This window comes from Lepidochelys kempii, chromosome 1, assembly GCF_965140285.1.
Source record: "Lepidochelys kempii isolate rLepKem1 chromosome 1, rLepKem1.hap1, whole genome shotgun sequence".
In the NCBI taxonomy this organism is placed as follows: Eukaryota; Metazoa; Chordata; order Testudines; family Cheloniidae; genus Lepidochelys; species Lepidochelys kempii.
This window is the reverse complement of record NC_136380.1, coordinates 111,735,442-111,757,060: the sequence shown is the minus strand read 5'-3', so window position 1 is coordinate 111,757,060 and position 21,619 is coordinate 111,735,442. Positions and strand designations below refer to the sequence as shown.

General features: G+C 43.2%; 1 protein-coding gene across 3 annotated transcripts in view; it reads right to left on the bottom strand.

Annotated features, from left to right (window-relative positions):
* The window catches only part of CUL4A (cullin 4A), an 84,387-nt gene that overhangs the window by 17,083 nt on the left and 45,685 nt on the right, over positions 1–21,619 (bottom strand). For all 3 annotated transcript variants that reach the window (XM_073350371.2, XM_073350381.2, XM_073350390.2), the window contains 6 exons: positions 14,798–14,916; positions 12,270–12,462; positions 10,654–10,758; positions 6,523–6,633; positions 5,731–5,816; positions 4,610–4,717 (listed from right to left, as the gene is read on the bottom strand). In XM_073350371.2, the coding sequence (XP_073206472.1) occupies positions 4,610–4,717; positions 5,731–5,816; positions 6,523–6,633; positions 10,654–10,758; positions 12,270–12,462; positions 14,798–14,916 (722 nt within the window). The remainder of the gene's footprint in view (positions 1–4,609; positions 4,718–5,730; positions 5,817–6,522; positions 6,634–10,653; positions 10,759–12,269; positions 12,463–14,797; positions 14,917–21,619) is intronic.

Sequence of the window (21,619 nt, the reverse complement as noted above, 5' to 3'; positions counted from 1 at the left end):
CCCTGGAGCCTGCACCCCCAACCAGAGCCCTCACCCCGTCCCACACCCTAACCCCAATTTTGTGAGCATTCACGGCTCACCATACAATTTCTATTCCCAGATGTGACCCTCGGGGCAAAAAGTTTGCCCACCCTGGACCTAGTCTGAATTCCTGCACATTGCAGGCCACAGAACCTCACCTACCCCTTCTCATAACAGACCTATAACCACTGGCTGAATTACTTGAAGTCTTTAAATCATAATTTGAGGACTTCAGTTACAGAGAATCCACCATTTACTTGTTTAAACCACCAAGTGACCCAGGCCCCATGCTGCAGAGTAAGATAAAAACCTCCCAGGGTCTCTGCCAATCTCACTTTGGGGGAAATTCCTTCTCAATCCCAAATATGATGATCTGTTGAACCCGGAGCACGTTGGCAAAACCCACCAGCCAGACACCTGGGAAAGAATTCTCTGCAACTCCTGCCTTTGGTTCGTCCTAACTGCAGCCAAGGCTGTTGTCAGTACTTTATGTCCCATTCCCCCACTATCCTGTTCCACCCGCATTAGGAGCAGTCAGTGGAGAGTTTAAGGCCTCCCATCTCCATCAACTGTCTGCCATGGCTGAACCCTTGCAGAGTAGCCCGCTCCTCTAGCGAAGATGCTAGGGGAGTGAAAGGGCAAAAGCTTCCCCTGCCTGTAAATCCAGTGTCACAGCTACAACCACTGTTGGGTCCCAACACTCAGCCTGCCTCCCTTCAGTGAAAGTGAGGGGTTAAAAAAAAAAAAAAAAGAAAAAAAAGGTGTTTGTGTATATATTTGACATTACAACCTAATTATGTTAATCACTTTCAAAATAGGCTTTGCAATATCTGGTAACATAAATAAAACGGATACCTACCTCTCGTAACTGTGGTTCTTCGAGATGCGTCGCTCATGTCCATTCTAATAGGTGTGTGCGTGCGCCGCGTCCACAATCATCGGAAGGTTTTTCCCCTAGTGGAACCGTCGAGTTGGCTGTGGAGTCCCCTGGAGTGGCGCCTTTATGGTGGTGTATATAGATCCCTTCCGACTGGCCACCTGCTCAGTTCCTTCTTGCCGGAATACTCTGACAGAGGGGAATCGGGCGGGATTTGGAATGGACATGAGCAACACATCTTGCAGAACAACAGTTACGAAAGGTAGGTAACCGTTTTTTCTTCTTCGAGTGATTGCTCATGTTCATTCCAATAGGTGACGTCCAAGCAGTTTCCCTGGGGGAGGGGTCAGAGTTCACCTGGTTGCTGAGTGCAAGACTGCCCTGCCAAAGGCTGCATCGTCCCTTACCTGTTGGGTAATGGCATAGTATGACGTGAAGGTGTGGATAGAAGACCATGTTGCTGCCTTGCATGTGTCCTGGATAGGGACCTGCACCAGGAATGCTGCGGACGATGCCTGCGCTCTCGTGGAGTGCGGCATAAGTGGAGGGGCTGGAATTTTAGCTAGGTCATAGCAAGTCCTGATACAGGATGTGATCCATAATGAAATGCGCTGGGATGAGATCAGGAGCCCCCTCATCCTTTCTGTGATTGCTATAAAGAGCTGTGGTGACTTACGGAATGGCTTTGTGTGCTCCATGTAGAATGCTAGGGCAAGTCTAACGTCCAGGGAATGGAACATGCGCTCTCTGTTACTGGCATGCAGCTTAGGGAAGAACACAGGTAAAAATATGTCTTGTTTCACATGAAACTGGGAGACTACCTTTGGCAGAAATGCAGGGTGAGGGCGTAGCTGCACCATGTCTTTATAAAATACCGTATAGAGGGGTTCGGAAGTCAGGACTCTGAGCTCAGATACCCTTCTGGCTGATGTCATGGCCACCAGAAAAGCCACATTCCAGGAAAGGTAGGACAGAGGACAGGTTGCCATGGGCTTGAAAGGAGACCCCATGAGCGCAGACAGGACCAGGTTGAGGTCCCACTGGGGAATGGGCCATCGTACCTGGGGATAAAGTCTGTTTAAGCCTTCGAGAAACCTGCCCCCATGGGATTACTGAAAACTGACCCATGCGCTGCCCCCAGGTGAAAGGCCGAAATGGCAGCAAGGTGTACCCGGAGAGATGATATTGCTAATCCCTGCTGCTTAAGGTATAACAGGTAGTCCAAAATAAGGGAAATTGGCGCTAGCTGCAGTTTGGTTCCCCTTTGCCGAGCCCAAATGGAAAAACTCTTCCACTTTGCCAGGTATGTGGCACGAGTGGAGGGTTTCCCACTCCCCAGCAAGACCTCCCTCACTGGGTCTGAACACTGAAGCTTAAGTGGATTCAGCCATGGAGTTTCCACGCCTCAGGAGTTCAGGGCCAGAGTCCCTGTCTCATATGGGATCTTCCAGAGCCCTGTGGGTGTGGCGAGCCAGCAACGTGGCTATGGGGGGGATCACGGGGAGATGGTGAGCAGCGCTGTAACATGATAGGTTTGCCACAATGATGAACCAGAGGCGGTGCCGCCATCGGTGCTGCAAAGGGTGCCGGAGCCACATGAGATGTAGGGATAGATGCTGCAGCTGGTGCTACCGCCGGCGCCTGGGCTTGCAATACCAGGGACTGCACCGTCATGGCAGAAAGATCGAGCTCTTCCTCCAAATCCTCACGAGTCAGGGAGTCCACCAGCACCAGACTCGACGGGCATCCTGTTGGGGCCAGAGTCAATGGTGCCGGGTCTTGAGGCCCATGGGTGTCCTGCCGGAGGACGCACCCCACTGGAGTCCCCTCATGGCTTCTTGACGGGTCTTTCTGCCATGAATGACCTCTGTCCGCTTTCTTTTTCTTATGCGGCACCAGGGACTGCAAGCAGTGCTGCCTGGTGGCACTGGCCTTATGAGTTGGGAAGCAGTGCCGGTACTCCTTAGAGGAGTCCTTCCTCGGTGCTGGGACATCCCACACTGAGGCCGGGGCGCTGTACACCAAAGATGCCGGTGTCTCTTCCAGTGCCAGCTGTGGGTGGAGGGCCGACTCCATCAGGAGGAGCTTCAAATGATAGTCCCGCTCTCTTAATCCTAGGTCTAAAGTTCCTGCAAATTGGGCACTTCTCTGTCTGATGGCCCTCTCCTAAACACTTGAGACAGGAAGCGTGCAGATCGCCTGTGGGCATAGGTTTTGCACACTTCTCGCACACCTTAAACTCCTGCAACCGAGGCATGCCCCCATGCCTGGGGAAACTAGGGCAGGGGGAAGCCCTCTGAAGTAAGTCCAACTAACTACAAACTACTATCTAACAAACTCACAACTATGTACAACTTAGAAAAGGGAACCACTAGGCAGGCACTTGAGAATGCAAGAGACAGCTGCTCCAATGACCATCACTGGAGGTAAGAAGGAACTGAGCAGGCGGCAGGTTGGCAGGGACCTATATACACTGCAATGGGGCACCACTCCAGGGGTCTCCACAGCCGACCAAAGGGTACCACTACGGCAAAAACCCTCCGACGATCGTGCATGCAGCGCACGCACACACCTATTGGAATGCACATGAGCAATCACTTGAAGAATATTTGTTTTCAGGATCATTTCAAGTAAATAAAGTGGTTGCTTTTTTGAAAGAAGAAGGGTCTTGTGGAATTAAAGACTAAGGTGACCAGATAGCCAGTGTGAAAAATCAGGACCAGGGTTGGGAGTAACAGGCACATATACAAGATAAAATCGGGACATCTGGTCACCCTATTAGGCCTGGTCTACACTGGTGGGGGGGGGAAGGGGGGAATCGATTAAGATATGCAACTTCAGCTACGAGAAAAGCGTAGCCGAAGTTCACTTATCTTAGATCAACTTAGAATCACTTACTTCGTGTCCTCACAGCGCGGGATCAATGGCCGCCGCTCCCCTGTCAACTGCATTGCCACCTCTCGCCATGGTGGAGTTCCGGAATCAACAGCGGAGCAATCAGGGATCGATTTACACTAGACGCAATAAATCGATCCCTGATAGATCGATCACTACCCGCCGATCCAGCGGGTAGTGTAGACGTGGCCTTAGAGATTATATCAAAACGCACCATGTGGCAGAATTATGATTGCACATGCAACCATAATGTTGGCATTGTCTAACTTCTGATTACTTGATTATATTGTAAAACAGGCATGTCTATAAGCTGTTTTATTGTTTTCAAAATGTTTTTTTCACAATATTTTATGTTCTGAAGGCTGACTGGTTAACCATTTTGTGAATTTTCAATCACTTCCTCTCCCCCACCTACCTTTGTAATTTGAGAAGTTTTGACCTATTCTAGTTTACTCCTGGGGGAATTCTGCGCCACTGCATATGCGCAGAATTATTTGCTTCCCTGCAGAAAAATTACTTTCTGACAGGGAAGCAAAGGGAAGCCGTGCAGTCTGTGGCCTGTACTCCCCATCGCCATGCTGGAGCCTCCACATTTATTTATTGACAAAATTTGCAGAATTTTAAAATACTGTATGCAGATTTTTTTTTTTTTTGGTGCAGAATTTTTAAATTTTTTGTGCAGAATTCTCTCAGGAGTACTAGTCTAATTATAAGTAATTGAAAACAGTTAAAATTGGATGCGTTAGGCAACCTAAATATTGAGATTCCTACCCCTCCACCATGATAGACTGCAAATTCTAGTTCTAAAAGACTCACCTCTGGAGTTAAGTGGACTTCCACGGGTGTGTACGTTGGCCAATATCCCATAGTAAGTATATTTACCGTCAGGTCTATATTGCCTGGATCACTTTGGTTCTGCATATACTAAAATAAAATTAAATTAAAAAAACCCAAACCTGTTAAAAACCCTGCTAACACAATAAATTAAAAATAAACGTAGAAAAGTATATCAATAAATGGCTTCTGCTAATTACTATCTGGAATACTGTTTTTTTAAAAAAGCAAACAAACAGTGAATTAGTTTTGGCACAATGAATTCCGGCAATTTATTAAAACACCCGAAGAGCTGACTATAAACCAAAGTTGAATTTATAAAGCATTTCTCATTGGAGCACTGCGCAATATAAAAATCTGTGATCAAAAACAATTAACTCCTACAGCTAATATAGGCGCTCTTAATTTTTTTAAAATACTGATTCCAGTTGGAAATTATGGACAGAGTCAGGAAGTTTTCTAGAGGTGATGTCCACAGTTGGAAAATGCTCTTGGCTCCCACTGTCTAAAAGTCGTGCAAAGGCACACTACATACCTAGGCAATTCGGAACATAGTGAATGGTTGGGAACAAAACAGACAAGATGATTATCAATTAGGTCTATTAGATCTGTTCTTCTAAAGGACTTCAAAGTCAAAAGAATTTTAAAGATTCCATAAAAAACATTTAAGGGATGTTAAGAAGATACACGGTGGTACATTTTGAAAGAAATGCAGTCTAGACAGCACTTGGGCTGGGCATCCAGAGAACATAACAGCGACAATCCAGTCTGTATGGCACAAGAACATTCATCACCAGATCATTCATTCTGAACTAGTCACAGCCTGGCAATAATTCTCACATGATAAAATGGAGTCTTAAAATCAATTTTAGAGATGGGTCTAATAATAAATTTAGTGGCAACACTACATTCAGGCTTTATTATTAAGAGTCAAAAAGAAAATCAAATGAAACTATAGGGTCAAATAACGTCCCAGCAGATTCGCTGAACTATAAATAATCTGTGGAAAATCTGTTTTGTCACGGTTTAATTTAATACAATTATGTGACATCATCCTAGCTAGTGTAAATATACCATGCATAAGTATAAGAAGTTAAATTTACCTGCTTAAACTGAATCATGACATCTTTTGAAAGTTCCATATCCTTGAACATTCCCTCCAGTTTACTGGTGAAAGCAGCACCACATTCTGTCACATAAATTAAAGCAAAGTTTCCATGATTGCAATAAACATAAAACAAGTAATAAAAGCTTAAGCCTAATGTTGGGCTAGTGTGACGGTCCTTGGGATGCAAATCCAGATAAGCCGAGGCTCCTGCCTTTTCAGCTTCTTATTCATCTTTACACTTTCCTTTGTTCCACTTCCTTTACCCGAAACAAACAGAAAATAATAAAATTGTGAACTTTCTTTAATTGTTCGCAGCCTTTTCACTTGAAAATCACGTCAAACTATTTTACCAGTGCTTGAAGTGTAAACCTCAGTTAAAATAGCAAGCTGTGTGCAAAACCAGCATAACTATACCAGTGTGACAGGGTTCACCCCAACACACTGCCAGTCCCAAATTTTCCCCAAACTATGTGCTCTGTAATGTCCAGCCCGCTCCTGGACAGATCAGAGAAATTATAAGGTTAATCTGTTCTCTAAAGTCCCAAAAGCACAGCACAGCTTAATGTCACAGATTTCCAAAAAGAACTCCACTCCCATTTATACACCTAAATTAAACTTGCACATTTCCTCGAGTACATAGCAATCAGCAGTTCCTACTCTGAACAGTGGGAGCTGTAGGGTGCTCAGCTCTTTTGAAAATCTGGCCCAGTCACTTTAACAAATAAAAATAAAGGTTCAGGTTTAAAAACTAAAAGAAGCAAAAAATTCAACATTTGCAGCTGCTCACCATGTTTAAGCTTTGACAGCATTGACTTCTCAGCATCTACGGATGCACTTTTTCCAACCAGCAGTCTTTTGGCCAAATCTTTTTTATAAAATGCCTCAAACACATCTTTACCTGTATGGAGAGAAAACAAAAAAACCTGAGAAATCAAACATTACACCTTTACTACTTATCTTCAATTATACAGAAGTGTCCTTTCTCTTGACTTGCTGAAAAGTGGAACACAGTTACATATCTGTACAGTAACTGTTCAAGATGTGCTGTGCACATATATGTTTCACTAGAGTTGTCAGTGCTCCCAATGCACTTGAGTTGTAGATTTTTGCCTGCACTAGGCTGCTCATATGCCCCCTGCTCTCCTCATGCACCTAGCCAAGGGTTATTGCCATCTCCCTCTCTGTTCCTGCATACCACAGTCTAACATCCGAAGCAGTGGGGAAAGTAGGAGAGATTATGGAAGGTATATGTGCACAGCACATCTCAAAGAATAACAATTACCATACAGGTAAAGTACACACTTTCTCTCCTTCGAGTGATTGTGTGCATATCCATTCCACTTTGGATTATCTGAACAAGAGATCACAACACTGATTTACCAAAGTTGGCGTAATCTCACAAAGCTTGAGAAAGAGAGTCGTACGTGGAGAAGGTATGTAAAGGTGACCACATTGCTGCCTTGCAGATGTCTAGGAATATTGCTCAGGAAGGTAATCAAAAGGTAAGAAGATAGAAAAGTCATTCTGTATTGCTGAGAAGAAGTGAAGTGGATTCTTACTGAACTAACTGAAAGGCCAGATTATTTCAAATGCAGTAGGTAGTCCAGTATGAATGTAATCTTTATTTAATGAGGAAATAATGGTGGGATGGCACCCAGATAAAAAACTTCTTCCATTTTGCGGCATATGTGGCCCTGGTGGAGTCCTTTCTGCTACTCACCAAGATGGCTTGGACTTCTCAGGACCATAATCTCTCACACATATTCAACCAGAAATTATCCATGCAGTCAGGTAGAGAGATTTACGGTTAGGATTCAGAGACCTGTCCAAGTTTTGACATAGGAGATCCTGGACCAGGGTAAAATTATCAGTGGCCTGATAGATAGCTGATGTAGGTCCATGAACCAATATGGTCACAGCCAAGCTGGTGCCACAAGGATTTATGTTGCCTGGTCTCTTTTCATCTTCCTGGAGTACTCTTGGAATGTGAGGAACTGAGGGGAATGCATAGAGCAGATGACTGAACCAGGGAAGAAGAAAAGCATCCAGCAAGGAACTTGGGCTGCAGCCCACTCTGAAGCAAAATCCCCTGCATCTGTTGTTGAGGTTGGTCACAAATAAGTTTATTACTAGGTACCCACACTATTGGAAGATCTGCAGAAGAACATCCTTCCTGACTGACCACTTGTGTTGCTCAAGTTCCTACTGAAGGAATCCACAATAGTGTTCCTCACCTCTGGAATGTAAAGCATTTAGCAAGACCGTGTTTCTTATACAGAGATTCCACAGGCAATTTGCTTGTTAGAGCAACTGAGATAACCCTGCAGCCCCTTGCTTGTTCAGATAAAACATAGTAGTGGTATTGTCCATCAGAACTTAAACCAACTGGTTCCTGATGGTGGATACAAACGTCTTGCAGGCTTGATGAATAGCACAGAGCTAACACTTTTATGTGGAGTGAGACCTCCTGAGGTTACCAAAGAACTTGTGCCTGGAGTTGACCGAGATGACCCTCCCAGCCTTTGGTGGATGCATCTGTTACCAGAGTCATAGTCTGTTCTGGTGGCAAAAAGAGAACCCCATTTAAGACGTTCAGAGGGTCCATCCAGTAGTCCAGGGACTGAAGCTCTTATGCAGGTACGCAAATCAACAAGTGAATGCCACTCAGTCAGTATGCTGAGGAAAGCCAGGCTTGCAGACAGTGGAGGTGAGATCTGGCAATGCAGAATCACATATGTGCATGAGGCCACATACCCCAATAGTTGTAAGCAGAAATAAACTTGTCTTTGAGTTGGATGTGAGATTTTAGGACCAAAAAACTATGGACTGAATCCTGTCCTCAGGAAGGTAACCCACAGTGGTTATGGCGTCAAGTACTGCCCCTATGAAAAGTTATTCACTGTGTGGTTATAACTTCAATTTGTCTATATTAAATTTCAGGCCTGGACCAGAGAGCAGTGGTCTGATGACAAAGATACTGCGTTGGACATGGGTACTTGATCTTCCCCGAACTAGCCAATTGTCCAGGTAAGGAAATATCTGAACATCTACGCAGTGCAGGGGGGCTACCACCGCTATCATGCACTTGGCAAAGATTCTTGGGGTCGAAGATAACACAAAGGGAAGCGACGTGTAAAGGCAGTTGTTGTTGCTTGCTATGAACCGAAGAATCTTTTTGTGGCCAGGATGTATTGCCACATGAAAGTAAGCATCATGCAAATCAAGGGCAGTATACCAATCTCTAGGGAAGGGATAACAGAAGCAAGGGTGACCATCCTGAACTTGATCTTACTGATGAAGCGGTTTAGTTTTCTGAGGTCTAGAATGGGACAAAGACCACAAGATTTGGGGGGAATCGGGAAGTACTGGAAATAGAAACCTTATACTGGTAAGGAACTTCCTCTCTGCTCCCAGCTCCAAAAAGACTGCACTTCCGGAATCAATAGAGTCTTGTGAAATGGGTCCTTAAAAAACAGGGAAGGTGGACTAGGGAAGAGGAAGGAGCTGAACTGGGTGAAGTATTCCTCTTTTACAGCTGTACACCCACTTGTATGATGTGATCTGCTTCCAAGCACTGTGAGAGAGAGAGAGAGAGAGAGCGCGCGCGCGCTGGTATCCAAAGGGAGGGAGGAGAGATATAGTCGGTGTACCGTCCTCAATGGAGTAGTCAAAACAACTGCTTCAAAGCTGCAGTGGTCTGGTGAGAAAGGCCTATCATTGATGAATGCAACTGATGACATTTCTAGGAGGTTTAAACCTTCTGTGACAAAGCTCTGCCCTTGTCTCAGTGGGTCCCGCACTTCCTGGCAGATTTCGCTAGCCTCAGAGGCTCACTGTGACCCTCCACGTAGCCCTTCTCTCTCTAGAGGCAAGGGTCACAGCCTACTGAGCCATTTTCATCATAGGCCAGCAAGGGAGGTGCGGAGAAGCCACCCCCCCTTGCACCGTCTTTGTGGTCTCCCAGCCTCAGTGATTAATTGGGGAGGGGAGGAGAGGGGGGAGCCTGGGCCCACCCTCTACTCCGGGCTTCTACCCAGGGACCCTAATAGTAGCAGCTATGGTAGCTGACTTTTTGGAAATAGAATGTGTACAATTCCCTGGGCCACCTCCCCACAGCAGCCCCCACTCAATAGCCCCTTCACCGTTACCTCAGGGCTTCCTTCCTTGCACCTGATAGAGTTTGTACTGCTTAGTTTCTCCAACAGCGTGGCTTCCTCCTACAGCTTCTGACACATGCACCCAACTGACTAACTGGGAGGCTTTTAACTGGTTTCAGCCAGCCCCTAATTGGCTTCAGGTGTCCCAATCAACCTAGCATTCTCCCTGCCTTCTGGAGAAATCTTAATTGGCCCCAGGTGTCTGAATTGACCTGGCGCAGCTGCCGTTTACTTATCCTGGTAACAGGGATTTGTTTAGCCTGGGACTAATATATCTGTCTCCCACTACTTTTCTATAGCCATCTGGCCTTGCCCCATCACACTTCCTTTGGAAGTATCCTGAGACATCTGCTAAGAGGTCCTGTAGTATGACTGAGGTTTAAATGGTTTCCTCTTTGTTACTGGGGTGTAAACCCCCAACGACTGGAGGGTCACTCAGGGATTGAGGAAAAGGAAAAGGATTAGCCACTATTCGCTGGGCTCCCACATACTCTATCCAGGAGGAAAACCACAAGGAGAGAAAAATCCTATGAGTGACCCTCCCAGCTTCCTGGTCAGAGGCCACATTTATCCTTTGGTCTTTGTGCAGAACTCCCACTGACATCAGTCTCTACTTTTGTAGTCCCAGTTTATAGATTCAAACATGTAACAAGTTTGTCACTGCTGTATTAAATCAATTAGCAATTCTAGCAGTAGCACTGAAGATCATATTTTAAATCACATCAATTTTAAACCCTTCTTACACCTTAAACATTTCTTACCATGAATGAATCTGAATATTATCATGATTTTGTCAAGGATTCTTTCCAGCTCTTCATCTGTTGCTTCTTTATTTCCAGCTCTTAACTTTGAATCCACATGTTTTGCTACAAATAAATAAAAAAATTGAGGCACTTAAAATAAAAATCCCTCTAAAATTACTGCAATGTTTCCATTTCTAATATTACTAGATATTAAAACATTGGTGAAATTCAAAACGTTCTGTTTTGTAATCAGTTTTCCCTCCTCCAAAGTCAGTGGAATTATACTCAAGTATTACGTTATTAGTGGAAAAGGAACTGACCAAGATAAAGATTAATACAACAAATAAGCTTTAAAATTAATGTACTAAAACACTAGAATCTTCATGTTACGTTCACTACAAGAATATTACTTGTTGATAGACAATGTTTTGGAATTATGCAATGCATATGAATGTATTATATGAAAAACAAAAATAAACACACAGATGACTATTTTTGTAGACCTTTACCATGCCCTCTGGCTCTCACCAAAACTTAAACAGAAGCGATGCTTTCAAGTTAGTAGCTTGATAATGGTAGAAAAAAATACAATTATGCCATGAATTTTAATTAAAGGGATAGAAAGCCGTATGAATATCCCTACTCTGGGTCTTACTAGGTTACGTGTCAGTGGGATGAGAAGGAAGCCATTGTAACAGCTGAGGATACAGTACCCACAAGTGGCAATAAGCCCATATCACTGCTTTGCACATGTCAAATAGTATTCAGTCACCTTTCCTACAAAAGGGTATTTTTTAGAAAGCCATTTTTCAAGTTAGCAGCCAAAAGCAAAAGAATATGATAAGGACAGAAACTAAGAGGCAGATCCTCAGCTAATGTAAATTGTAGTAGCTCCACTGACTTCAAACTCCGAGCTATGATAATTTACACCACCTGTGGATCTGTCCCCATATTACTTATTCTGAAACATTTTAAATATTCTTTGTGTAATGTACACTAAATGATTAAGCTTTCCTTTCCTGACTTCTGAGGTCCTGAACAATTTTCTTCTTTATAATTCAGTCTTCCTTTAACTGAATGTTATTAAAATGGGGTGTTCTCCTGAGTTTAGTTTAGGGGAAAAACAACCAGCCAACCAAAACACCCCACTACTTCTTCCTTCTTAGGCATGTTTTTCTTAGCATTGACCGTCAGACTGTATGGAAAACTGAGGTTTTAACACCAGTATAAGCCTCATCCATAAGACATACCCACTATTCTATTCTGAAGAAATAGTTAAATTTCTTTTTCTAATAGCTACTCTTCCCCCTTAGCAACTTACTCTGCTTTAGGAAGTTAGCCATATGGGTTTTTAAGCAACTGTCCTCATCAGTCACCGTGTAAGCAAATAGGGGTGCAGCAATAGCAGGAATTAACATGCTCCTTCACGTGACTGAGCATACACCTGACAAACACATCCAGACTTTTACCTGGATCCCATGACATATCCAGACTAATTTTTGCCTGGTATCCCAAAAGCAATTCTTCCAGTGGGCTATGCATTGCATTGCAATTATACTAGCATACTCAGTATGCTTTATATTATTATGCTTTCTAGAGGTTTTAAAAATATTTTACAGAAAAGTATTTTGTACCTATCAATTCTGCAGGCTTATTTGGTCTCTTGTTGATAAATGTTTCAAAGGATTCCTTCATCAAGTTTATAAATTTCTCATTTTTCTGAAAGCACGCTTCTATGATATGGTCCACTTTATCCTTAAAATCTAGTAGCTCTTGCACCATATCCTTGTCCTTTTCAGGATTAACCACTATAGTTGTCCCAAAGTTCTGTAAAAACAAACACTTTTGATAATCAAATACTTCATTGCTACCTATCTCCCCCCACAGACACATACACCCTTATGAAATTTAGCAATTGGAAAAATTTATCATAGAGGTGCTTAACAATAATTGAAATCTTAAAGCTGTTCAAAAATGATGAGATGCATTGAAATTTAAACACAAAACCAAAAAAATCCGAACACACATTAATGGATTTCAAACAGCAATGTTTGAGAGATCACTTACATTTAAAACAGAAGCTAAACAAAAATTAAGTATTAGACATGGTTGTACACACACAAGTTTACAGTTAAATACATGATTTATATAAAAGAGTACGTGGAAAAAAGTGTAGTAAGAATGTTCAGCATAATGAAAAACTTTGTATGACTCTTTTTTTTAAACCCACTGAACTGTTTATTTGCAGAAATAACTGGATATGATTTAGCTGCTTCTGGTCACTCCAGGATTCTAATGTCAACAAGGGCTACAAAAGTGGAAAAACAGCCATCACAAGGTTTGGTTGTGGGGGGGAAGCTATTGACTTGTAAAGACAAAATTCTTGCTTTATCATCTTTTAATCTTATCTTGTTTCTACTTATGCCCAGCTCTCCAATGGAATTGTAACACTATTTGTCTACTGAATCAGACAGTCTACACAACAGTGTTTGATTGACCTGCTATTTAAGATGGCTTAAGAATATTAGTATCCGATATTTGTTACAAGGAGAGTGACCAGATTTCCATAGTGGAAAAACTGGGACAACCGCACAGAGGCAGCATATTTTTCCATTCGCTTCTATCTTAGCCACTGTAACAGCTGAAAAACCAAAGAAGGCAAGACAATTCAGACTTCCCTCTTAACATTTAACTAGCCAGAGCAATAATTCATAGATATGATACTTGATGCACTGCCTGGATCCTGCCTGAATCCAACCCCTGGCTCCTAATGTCTACATACTCATATGGCCCCCATTACTATAGTATCTGAGCAATTTACAATCCTTAATGTACTTATCCGCACAACACCCAAAGTGGCAGAGAAGTACCATCCCCATTTTATAGATGGGGATCTGAGACACAGAGAGGCTAAGTAACTTGCCCAAGGTCAGAGAGGGTCTATGGCAGAGCAGGGATTTGATCCCAGGTGCCTTAATTTGCCCTATATGCTCTCATACCCCAAGGACTCACCCTCTCCAAAGTTGTCAAACCTTCCCAGTGACCTGACCCCTCCCCCACCTATTCACCAGCGCTTCTGACCAGTTTCCTCCTGGTGTTCGTGGCTCCCTGAACTCCACCTCCAGGAGTCCTCAAAACTGGGAAATGTACAAGTTAATTAAAACTTGACCAGAAAAGGGAGTCTAGTCCTAAAATCTGGGATGTATCAACTTTTCAGGGGCATCAGGTCATCCTATTTACATAGGATTTTCTCTCACTATATCTTGGACTACACAGTCTCAAATGCCCATCAGTCTCTCTTTTATCTTGGAAGCAGTAGTTGAGTGGTTACAACCAATGATATGACTAGCATTTGGGAAACCAAGCGTATAATGTTTCTGATGTGCCTCCCGTAATACTACCTCACAACGTAAGACACATGATTCCAGGAGTTTCACTGCAATGTTTTCTCATCATACAGTCAGCCCCCGCTTAAGGTTACAATTTGAAAGCATCTCCATGTGTGCTAGACTGCAAGTTCTTCAGGATGAGTAAACTGTTGTATGTTTGTACAATGTCTAGCGCAATGGAGATGAGACCTCTAAGTGCCACCAGAATAGATTTTTGAGAGAGAATTCTTCTCACTTTCAAAATAATAATTTAAAAAAAAAAACCTTTAGCCGGTTAACTGTTATAACAAGCAGCAGTTATTTATAGCATAACAAATCTGCAGTGCTGCTGGAAGTATCAGCCGAGATCTGATGTTCCAGTAGTTTCAAAGGAGTGTGACTGGAGTGCCAGGAGGAAATGAGAACTATTTATTTTGAACCAAACGTAGCCAACTTTCCTGCCCAACATCTTCTCAAATCATATGCAGTTCTGATTTTAAAAAACCTGTTTGCACTGTTCAGTCCTGTAAAGTAAACAGTTCCTAAATATGATTTTAAATCGAAATGTGTATTCACTGTGGTTTCTCATCACATGAGCTTTCAGAATATTGCTGAACAAAATGGGTGCCGTAACAAAACAAATAAAAAACCCACATACCTGCTTAAACTATAATTTTCATGAATCAGTTGAGTGTTTTATTGCTTCTCATTACTTGTTTTTAAAAGCCAAGCAGTCACTCCACTGTGAACAGCATAAATATGAGGACAGTAAGATGCAATAAAGTTTGAAATACCTTGATGTATTCACTCCAGTTTTGCAACAGGATCTGCTGCCCACCTTTTACCCGGCTGAAGAGCTGGTATGTCTGGGTGAGATCTGATATTCTGTTTTCATCAAGCAGATTATCAAGTCCTAAAATAAGAATAAACCAACTTTAATGTAGTGATATATATGCAGTTAAAGACAGAATAGAGGGTATGTGGGGCTCTATGAAATAATCAATACAATTATAACATTATGGCAGCTACAATTTCTTTTGTAAAGAAGAATTATGCTCAGTACTGACAAGTGTCTATGGACTAGATCCAGAAAGGGATTTAGGCACCTGCCACTTTAGGCAGCAAAGTCCAAAATCTAGATTCTCAGAACACTCCATTCAGTTGACACCTAACTCTGCGCACATCTAAATGCCCTAGGTGCCTATGTTTCCACTGATAAAGTCCCCATAGGGCCTAAATTTCTGCAGATGGACATCAATAGAGCTAAGTCCTGATGCCCAAAACTAGCTCACACCTAAGTCCCAGCAGGATTAATAATATAGGCATTCCCCTGCCTATCTCACCTGTGAGGTCCAACACTGCAGGGGAAGAGAGGGAGAGGTGTTGGTGCCCCCCTTATGCCCTGTAGCCCAGTGGGTAAAGCACTCAGCCAGGATGTGGGACACCAGGATTCAAAACCCCACTTTGTCTGATTTGGAGCAGGGATTTGAATGATGGTCACCCACTTCCCAGGTGAGTGTCCTGATCACTGAGCTAAGGAGTATTGGGTGGGTGGGGATGGTAGCCCATAGGGCTAGCTTGAATTTATTATAAATCACTGTCTTGCCTTCATTATAGTCTGCCTTTATTCGATTCAGCAGTAATGCAAGGAACCTAACAGGCAGGGGTGCTGGAACAATTTGTATAGTGGGGGTGCTGAGAGTTATTGAACCAAACTGTAAACCCTGTATATAATGGAAACCACTTCAAGCCAGGGGGTATGGCAGCCCTCCCAGTACCCGTAGTTCCAGAACTTTTGCCCACAGGCCTGTATCCTGTAAGACACAGCAGTGAGCATAGTTAGCATAAATAAGGCTTGAGGCCTATGAACTTTGGCATAGATAAAAGGCCCAATGCAAAACCCCAAATATAGAGAAGCTGAAAATATAGTGTTTAAGGGGAATGTCCAACCACAGGAACATGAGTCCAACCACAAGAATGTCAAAGAGACAAATTGATGTACATAGCAGCAGCAGCAGCAAATGAGCTACATCTGCAGATACCTAACCACAAGAGGCCCATGGCAACGAATTGACATATATGATAGTAAGTTGAGATCATTAATATACTAACATGTAGGAGAAGGACAATCCAACATTAGTAAGGTAAGGAAATACAAAAAAGGAACAGGGGAGAAACCCCTACTAAATATGCATCAGACAGTGGCATCAGCGTAACATATTACAAAAGTTGCATCCCAGCCTATGGGTAGTAGGAGAAAGCTGTAGCCTTTGGGATGTGCCAGAATGCTGGCCACTGGTGATGAGGGGGAAGGTGACCGTGATGAGGAAGATGATGGCTAACATTTCAGATTGTTCTGCAAGGGATGGTGTGAGTATATGGATGTGCAGATGTACATTCTATAGTGTCTCATCTACCTTACTGAGCTGCAGTGTTTGTGACTGTGCTAAATGTATTAATAAACCATTTGTAAAAATACAGAAAAGTTCCTATAGTGAGAGTGTTCCAACTGTACACATCGGGGTTGCCAACTATATAATAATTTGAATAATACTGGGCCTGATCTTTAGATAAGAACCTGTCAACCCTCAAAGTGATAACTGGGAGTTCTTAAGCAATCCATATAATTAATGCATAACATTAATTGTAGATTAGGCTACAAGGTCTATCTCTCCTGTTGAAGCTGTTCTACTTCATATAATTAAATATTCATTAGGTGAGAGAGAGAGACTGGCTCTGTAGCCTAGTGGGGAGGGCACTGTCCTGGGATATGGGAAATTCAGGTTCCAATCCCTGCTTCAGTGAAGAGAAGGTTACTCATCCTGTGCACTAACTGAGGTTCTTGAAGATGGTTGTCCCTGTGGGTGCTCCACTTTAGGTGACTGCACGCACCTGCACTTGTAAAATCGGGGATTTGTAATAGCAGTGCCACCTCAGGTGGTTACATAGCACCGTGCGATCAACCCTCCTCAGTTCCCTCTCTACCACAGAGTCTCTGGTGTGAAAAAACTCCAAAGTAGAAGGGAGGAGGGAGGGTAGTGGAGCACCCACAGGGACAACCATCTTGAAGAACCTCAGTTATTGAAAAGAGTGAGTAACCTCTTCTTCTTCGAAGCGTCTAATGATGAATGCTGTTCTATGGCATAACGAGTGTCCCCATGGGTACTCCACTTTAGGGGACTGTAGAGCAGTGCCTCTCAGTGGAATGGAGGGCCTTCGGAGTTGTAGTCATGGCAGATGATAAAATTAAGTCCGAATAAAGCAATCTAATGATGAATGCTGTTCTATGGCATAATGTTGTGTGAATATATGGGCAGGTGCCATATACAGGTTGCTGCTTTGCAGATGTCCATAATGTGGACATTGTTGAAGAGGGCTATCGAGGCAGATGGTGCTCTAGTCAAATGTGTACGGGTCCCCTGTGGGGGTTGCAGCTGCTGTTGAGGACAAAAGTCAGTGCAGCTGGAGATCCACATAGACAGTCTCTGTTTAGATATGGCGTCTCCCTTATATTGTTCTGTGATGGAAAGAAATAATTTTGGTGATTTTCTGAAAGCCTTGGTTCTTTCAATATAAAAAGCTAGTACCCTTTGGACATTCAGAGTGGGGAGCACTGCTTCTCATTTATTCTCCTGGGGTTTTGGAAAGAACGATGGGAGATGAATGGGCTGATTCAGATTGAATGAGGATGCAACTTTTAGTAAGAACTTGGGATGTGGTCTTAAAGTAAATTTGTTTTTGAAAAATGTTGTGTGGGGCAGGGTATGCCATGAGAGCCCCCTGCTTCCCCACTTTTCTGGCAGATGTGACAGCGACGAGGAAGGCCACCTTCATCAAGAAGCAGAGAAGTGAACATGTCGCTAGTGGTTCAAAGGGGGTCCCAGCAAGGGTTCGTAATATCAGATTGTGGTCCTATGATGGGAGTAGAGGCTCATATTTCGGGGTAAAGTTTACAAAGGCCCTTGAGAAAATGCATGGTGGTCAGGTGAGCGAAGATCAAGAACTCATCCACCTTGTAGTGAAATGCTGTGATTGCTGCGAGGTGTACTCTGACTGAGCTCATGGAAAGACCTGATTTCTTAAGTTCCAATACCCAGTCCAGTACCAGTGGTAGACAATAGGAAACTGCCATGACTTGTCTATTTTGGCCCCATGTATTGAATTGCCTCCATTTGTGCAGGTATATATGTCGTGTAGTTGGTCTATAACTGTTTAACTTACTTCACCTGAACAGGTTTCAGAGTAGCAGCCATGTTAGTCTGTATCCGCAAAAAGAAGAGGAGGACTTGTGGCACCTTAGAGACTAACAAATTTATTTAAGCATAAGCTTTCGTGAACTACAGCTCACATCATCGGATGCATTCAGTAGAAAAAAGTTTACAAAGGCCCTTGAGAAAAATGCATGGTGGTCGGGTGAGCGAAGATCGAGAACTCATCCACCTTGTGGTGAAATGCTGTGATTGCACTGAATGCATCCAATGAAGTGAGCTGTAGCTCATGAAAGCTTATGCTCAAATAAATTTGTTAGTCTCTAAGGTGCCACAAGTCCTCCTTTTCTTTCATCTGAACAGGTCACTTTGGTTTCTCAGAGCCATGGAGTAGCCACACCTTGAGGTGAAGTCTTGCCAGGTTTGGGCAGTGGACCTGAACTGCATCCTGAGAAAGGAGATGTGGCAGAAAAGGAAGAGTGCGTGGTGGGCACACAGCCATCTTTAGAAGGTAAGGAAACCACATTTGTCTGGGCCACATGGGGGCTATGAAGACAACTCTGGAGTTGTCTGTCCTGATCTCGTGTATGACCCAGGATAGAAGAAGGGTCAGAGAAAAGATGTACAATAGAGGTGCATCCCATTTGAGGAGAAAAGCATCACCCAGAGAAGAGGGTCCCAATCTCGCTCTGGAGTAGTAGTGTAGGCACTTGGCATTTTCGGTTGTCGCAAAAAGGTCTATAGTTGGGAACCCCCATTGTTTGAACATGCTCTGTAGTACTCCAGCATTCATTTCTTACTCATGGTTCTGGGAAAATTTTCTGCTTAGTGCATCTACAATGGTGTTTTGGCATCCTGGTAGGTAGGAGGCAGAGATAATGATGATGTGGCTAATGCACCAATTCCATACTTCTATGGCTTCTGTGCATAGGGAGTATGACCGTGCCCCCTCTTGTCGGTTTATATAAAATATGCAAGCAATATTTCTGAGAGAATCTTTATGGCTCTGTCCTTGATCATGGGTAGGAAGTGAGAGCATACACTGTGAACTGCCCGTAGTTCCAGTAGGTTTATATGTAGAGTGGATTCCAATGGGGACCAGCAGCCTTGGACCCTGTGATTGCGCAGGTGTGCCCCCAAACTAGCAGGGAAGCATCCGTTGTGATTATCATTGCTGGAAGGTTCTGTACAAAGGGGACTCCTGCGCAAACATTGTTTGGTTGTGTCCACCAATGTAGAGAGGTGGTTTTTTTTGTTTTTTTTACTTTGGTTGGCATCACAAGACAAATGTTTATACTGTGTTTGTGTGGAACACACACAGTTCGGCGTCAGCCTTGCAGGCATCGCATGTGCAGCCTGGTATATTTGATGATAAACATTGTTGCGAACATGTGGCCTAACAGTTGGAGGCAAGTCCTGGCCAATGTCTGGGGACTGGTTAGTGTCGTGGAGATTAGAATTAATAAAAAGTTGTAAATAACTATCAGGGTAGCAAGGCTGTTCAAAATCACCTTGACGAATTGGTCCTTCAGTCCTCATATAGATTGCACTGATCACTACACGTCTTCCATTCTTCTTTTATCCTGGTCTTTCTTCTCTATGTGCAGCCATGCCTTTTCACAATAAAATCTTCCCACCTCTTTGGAGGTCGGCCGAGTCGTGGTTTCAGTTCCCATGGGACTGCTACAGTCCACTGATTGTCAGTGAACTTAGCTATATGCCCAGCCCATTTCATTTTACCGCACTTGCTTTCAACAGTAACGTCTTGCACCCCACTCTGCTGTCTGATCACTTCATTGAGGACTCTGTCGTGGATTGAAATCCCCAGAATCCTTCTTTCCATCACCCTCTCTGTGACAGCCAGTTGTTGCTCCTCTATCTTTGTCAGAGCCCATGTTTTACTGCCGTACAACACTGCCAGCAGTATTGTTGAGTTGAAGAGGTTGGCGTGTGTTGCCTTATTGATATTTCCTTGGAGGACATCCTTGACAGAACTGAATGAATGCCAAATCAGCTTTCTTTCTTTGTGAGAGTTCGGCTTCCTGATCGTGGCGCATGTTAATTTCTTGACCCCAAACAGATGTATTACTCAACTTCTTCTATTTGTTCTCCCTTGACTATTATTTGAGCTTTTGGCAAGGCATCAGACTGCATAAATTTTGTTTTAGAGCGGTTCATTTTCAGTTCAACTTGGCTGCTTTTTGTGTTGACTTCTCGTAGCATTTTCTGTAGTTTGATAGTGTTTTTGGCAATCAACACAATATCATCCACAAATCTGAGGTGGTTTAACTGCTCTCTGTTGACACTGATTCCACCCTTCCAGTTCATCCACCATCTTACCATTTCGAGGCAGGATGTGAAGAGTTTTGGTGAAACTGTGTGTGACATTACACCCCATATTACATTACACCCCATAGGGGGGAGGGATAGCTCAGTGGTTTGAGCCTTGGCCTGCTAGACCCAGGGTTTTGAGTTCAATCCTTGAGGGGACCATTTAAGGATCTAGGCCAAAAATTGGGGATTTGTCCTGCTTTGAGCAGGTTGGGGGTTGGACTAGATGAGACTCCCGAGGTCCCTTCCAACCCTAACCTTCTATGATTCTATGATATTCTTCATAGAAATATTGTTGTGATATGAATATGGTATAACTAAGGTATGTTTTATGCAAGATGGGACATGTAAGGTATCACTGGAAAGTTTATGATTTACTGAATGTGATTATCCAATTTGTATACATGTATCATTTCTGTATCTGAAGTTAGGAATATTGACTATGTAACAATTACAAGTGTGTGTCTATTTGGGAGAACATCCACCAGACAGTAGGTAAACATTAGGAAGAACAATAAGACTTGAAAGATACTCATCTCCCGCCTTCCTGAGAAGCTCTCAGCGTTGCTCCTTTGACACTACAGGGTCAGGTGATGGTGTCACTTGCTACTAGACCCCCGCCCCCAACTTGGGCTTTCAGTGTTTTACCATTAAGAGGAGCCAGAGGTAGCGGGGGGGGTGTCAGATTGGGAAATAAAAGATTGCCTTACTTCCCAGCCTTAAATAGAATTTACATAATGCGGGAATCAAAACTCTTCTCCATTGCCTCCCCAAGAAGGAAGATTGCTAGAAAGACCTGAAGGGAAAGGCAGGGGCTGAGTCCAGACTGAGGCAGAGGTCCAATCTGTAAAGATAAATAACTGGAACTCTAAGCTACAGAAACTCTGCAACCTGCCTAAAACAACATTTAGGGTGAGAAATTACATTTTGTAACCTGTTTGAGTGTATTAAGTTTAGTTTGTGTGTTTTGTTTTATTTGTTCAGTAATCGGCTTTGTTCTGTTTACTATTCCTTTAATTACTTAAAATTTACCTTTTGTAGTTAATAAATTTCTTTTTGTTTATTACAAATCCCAGT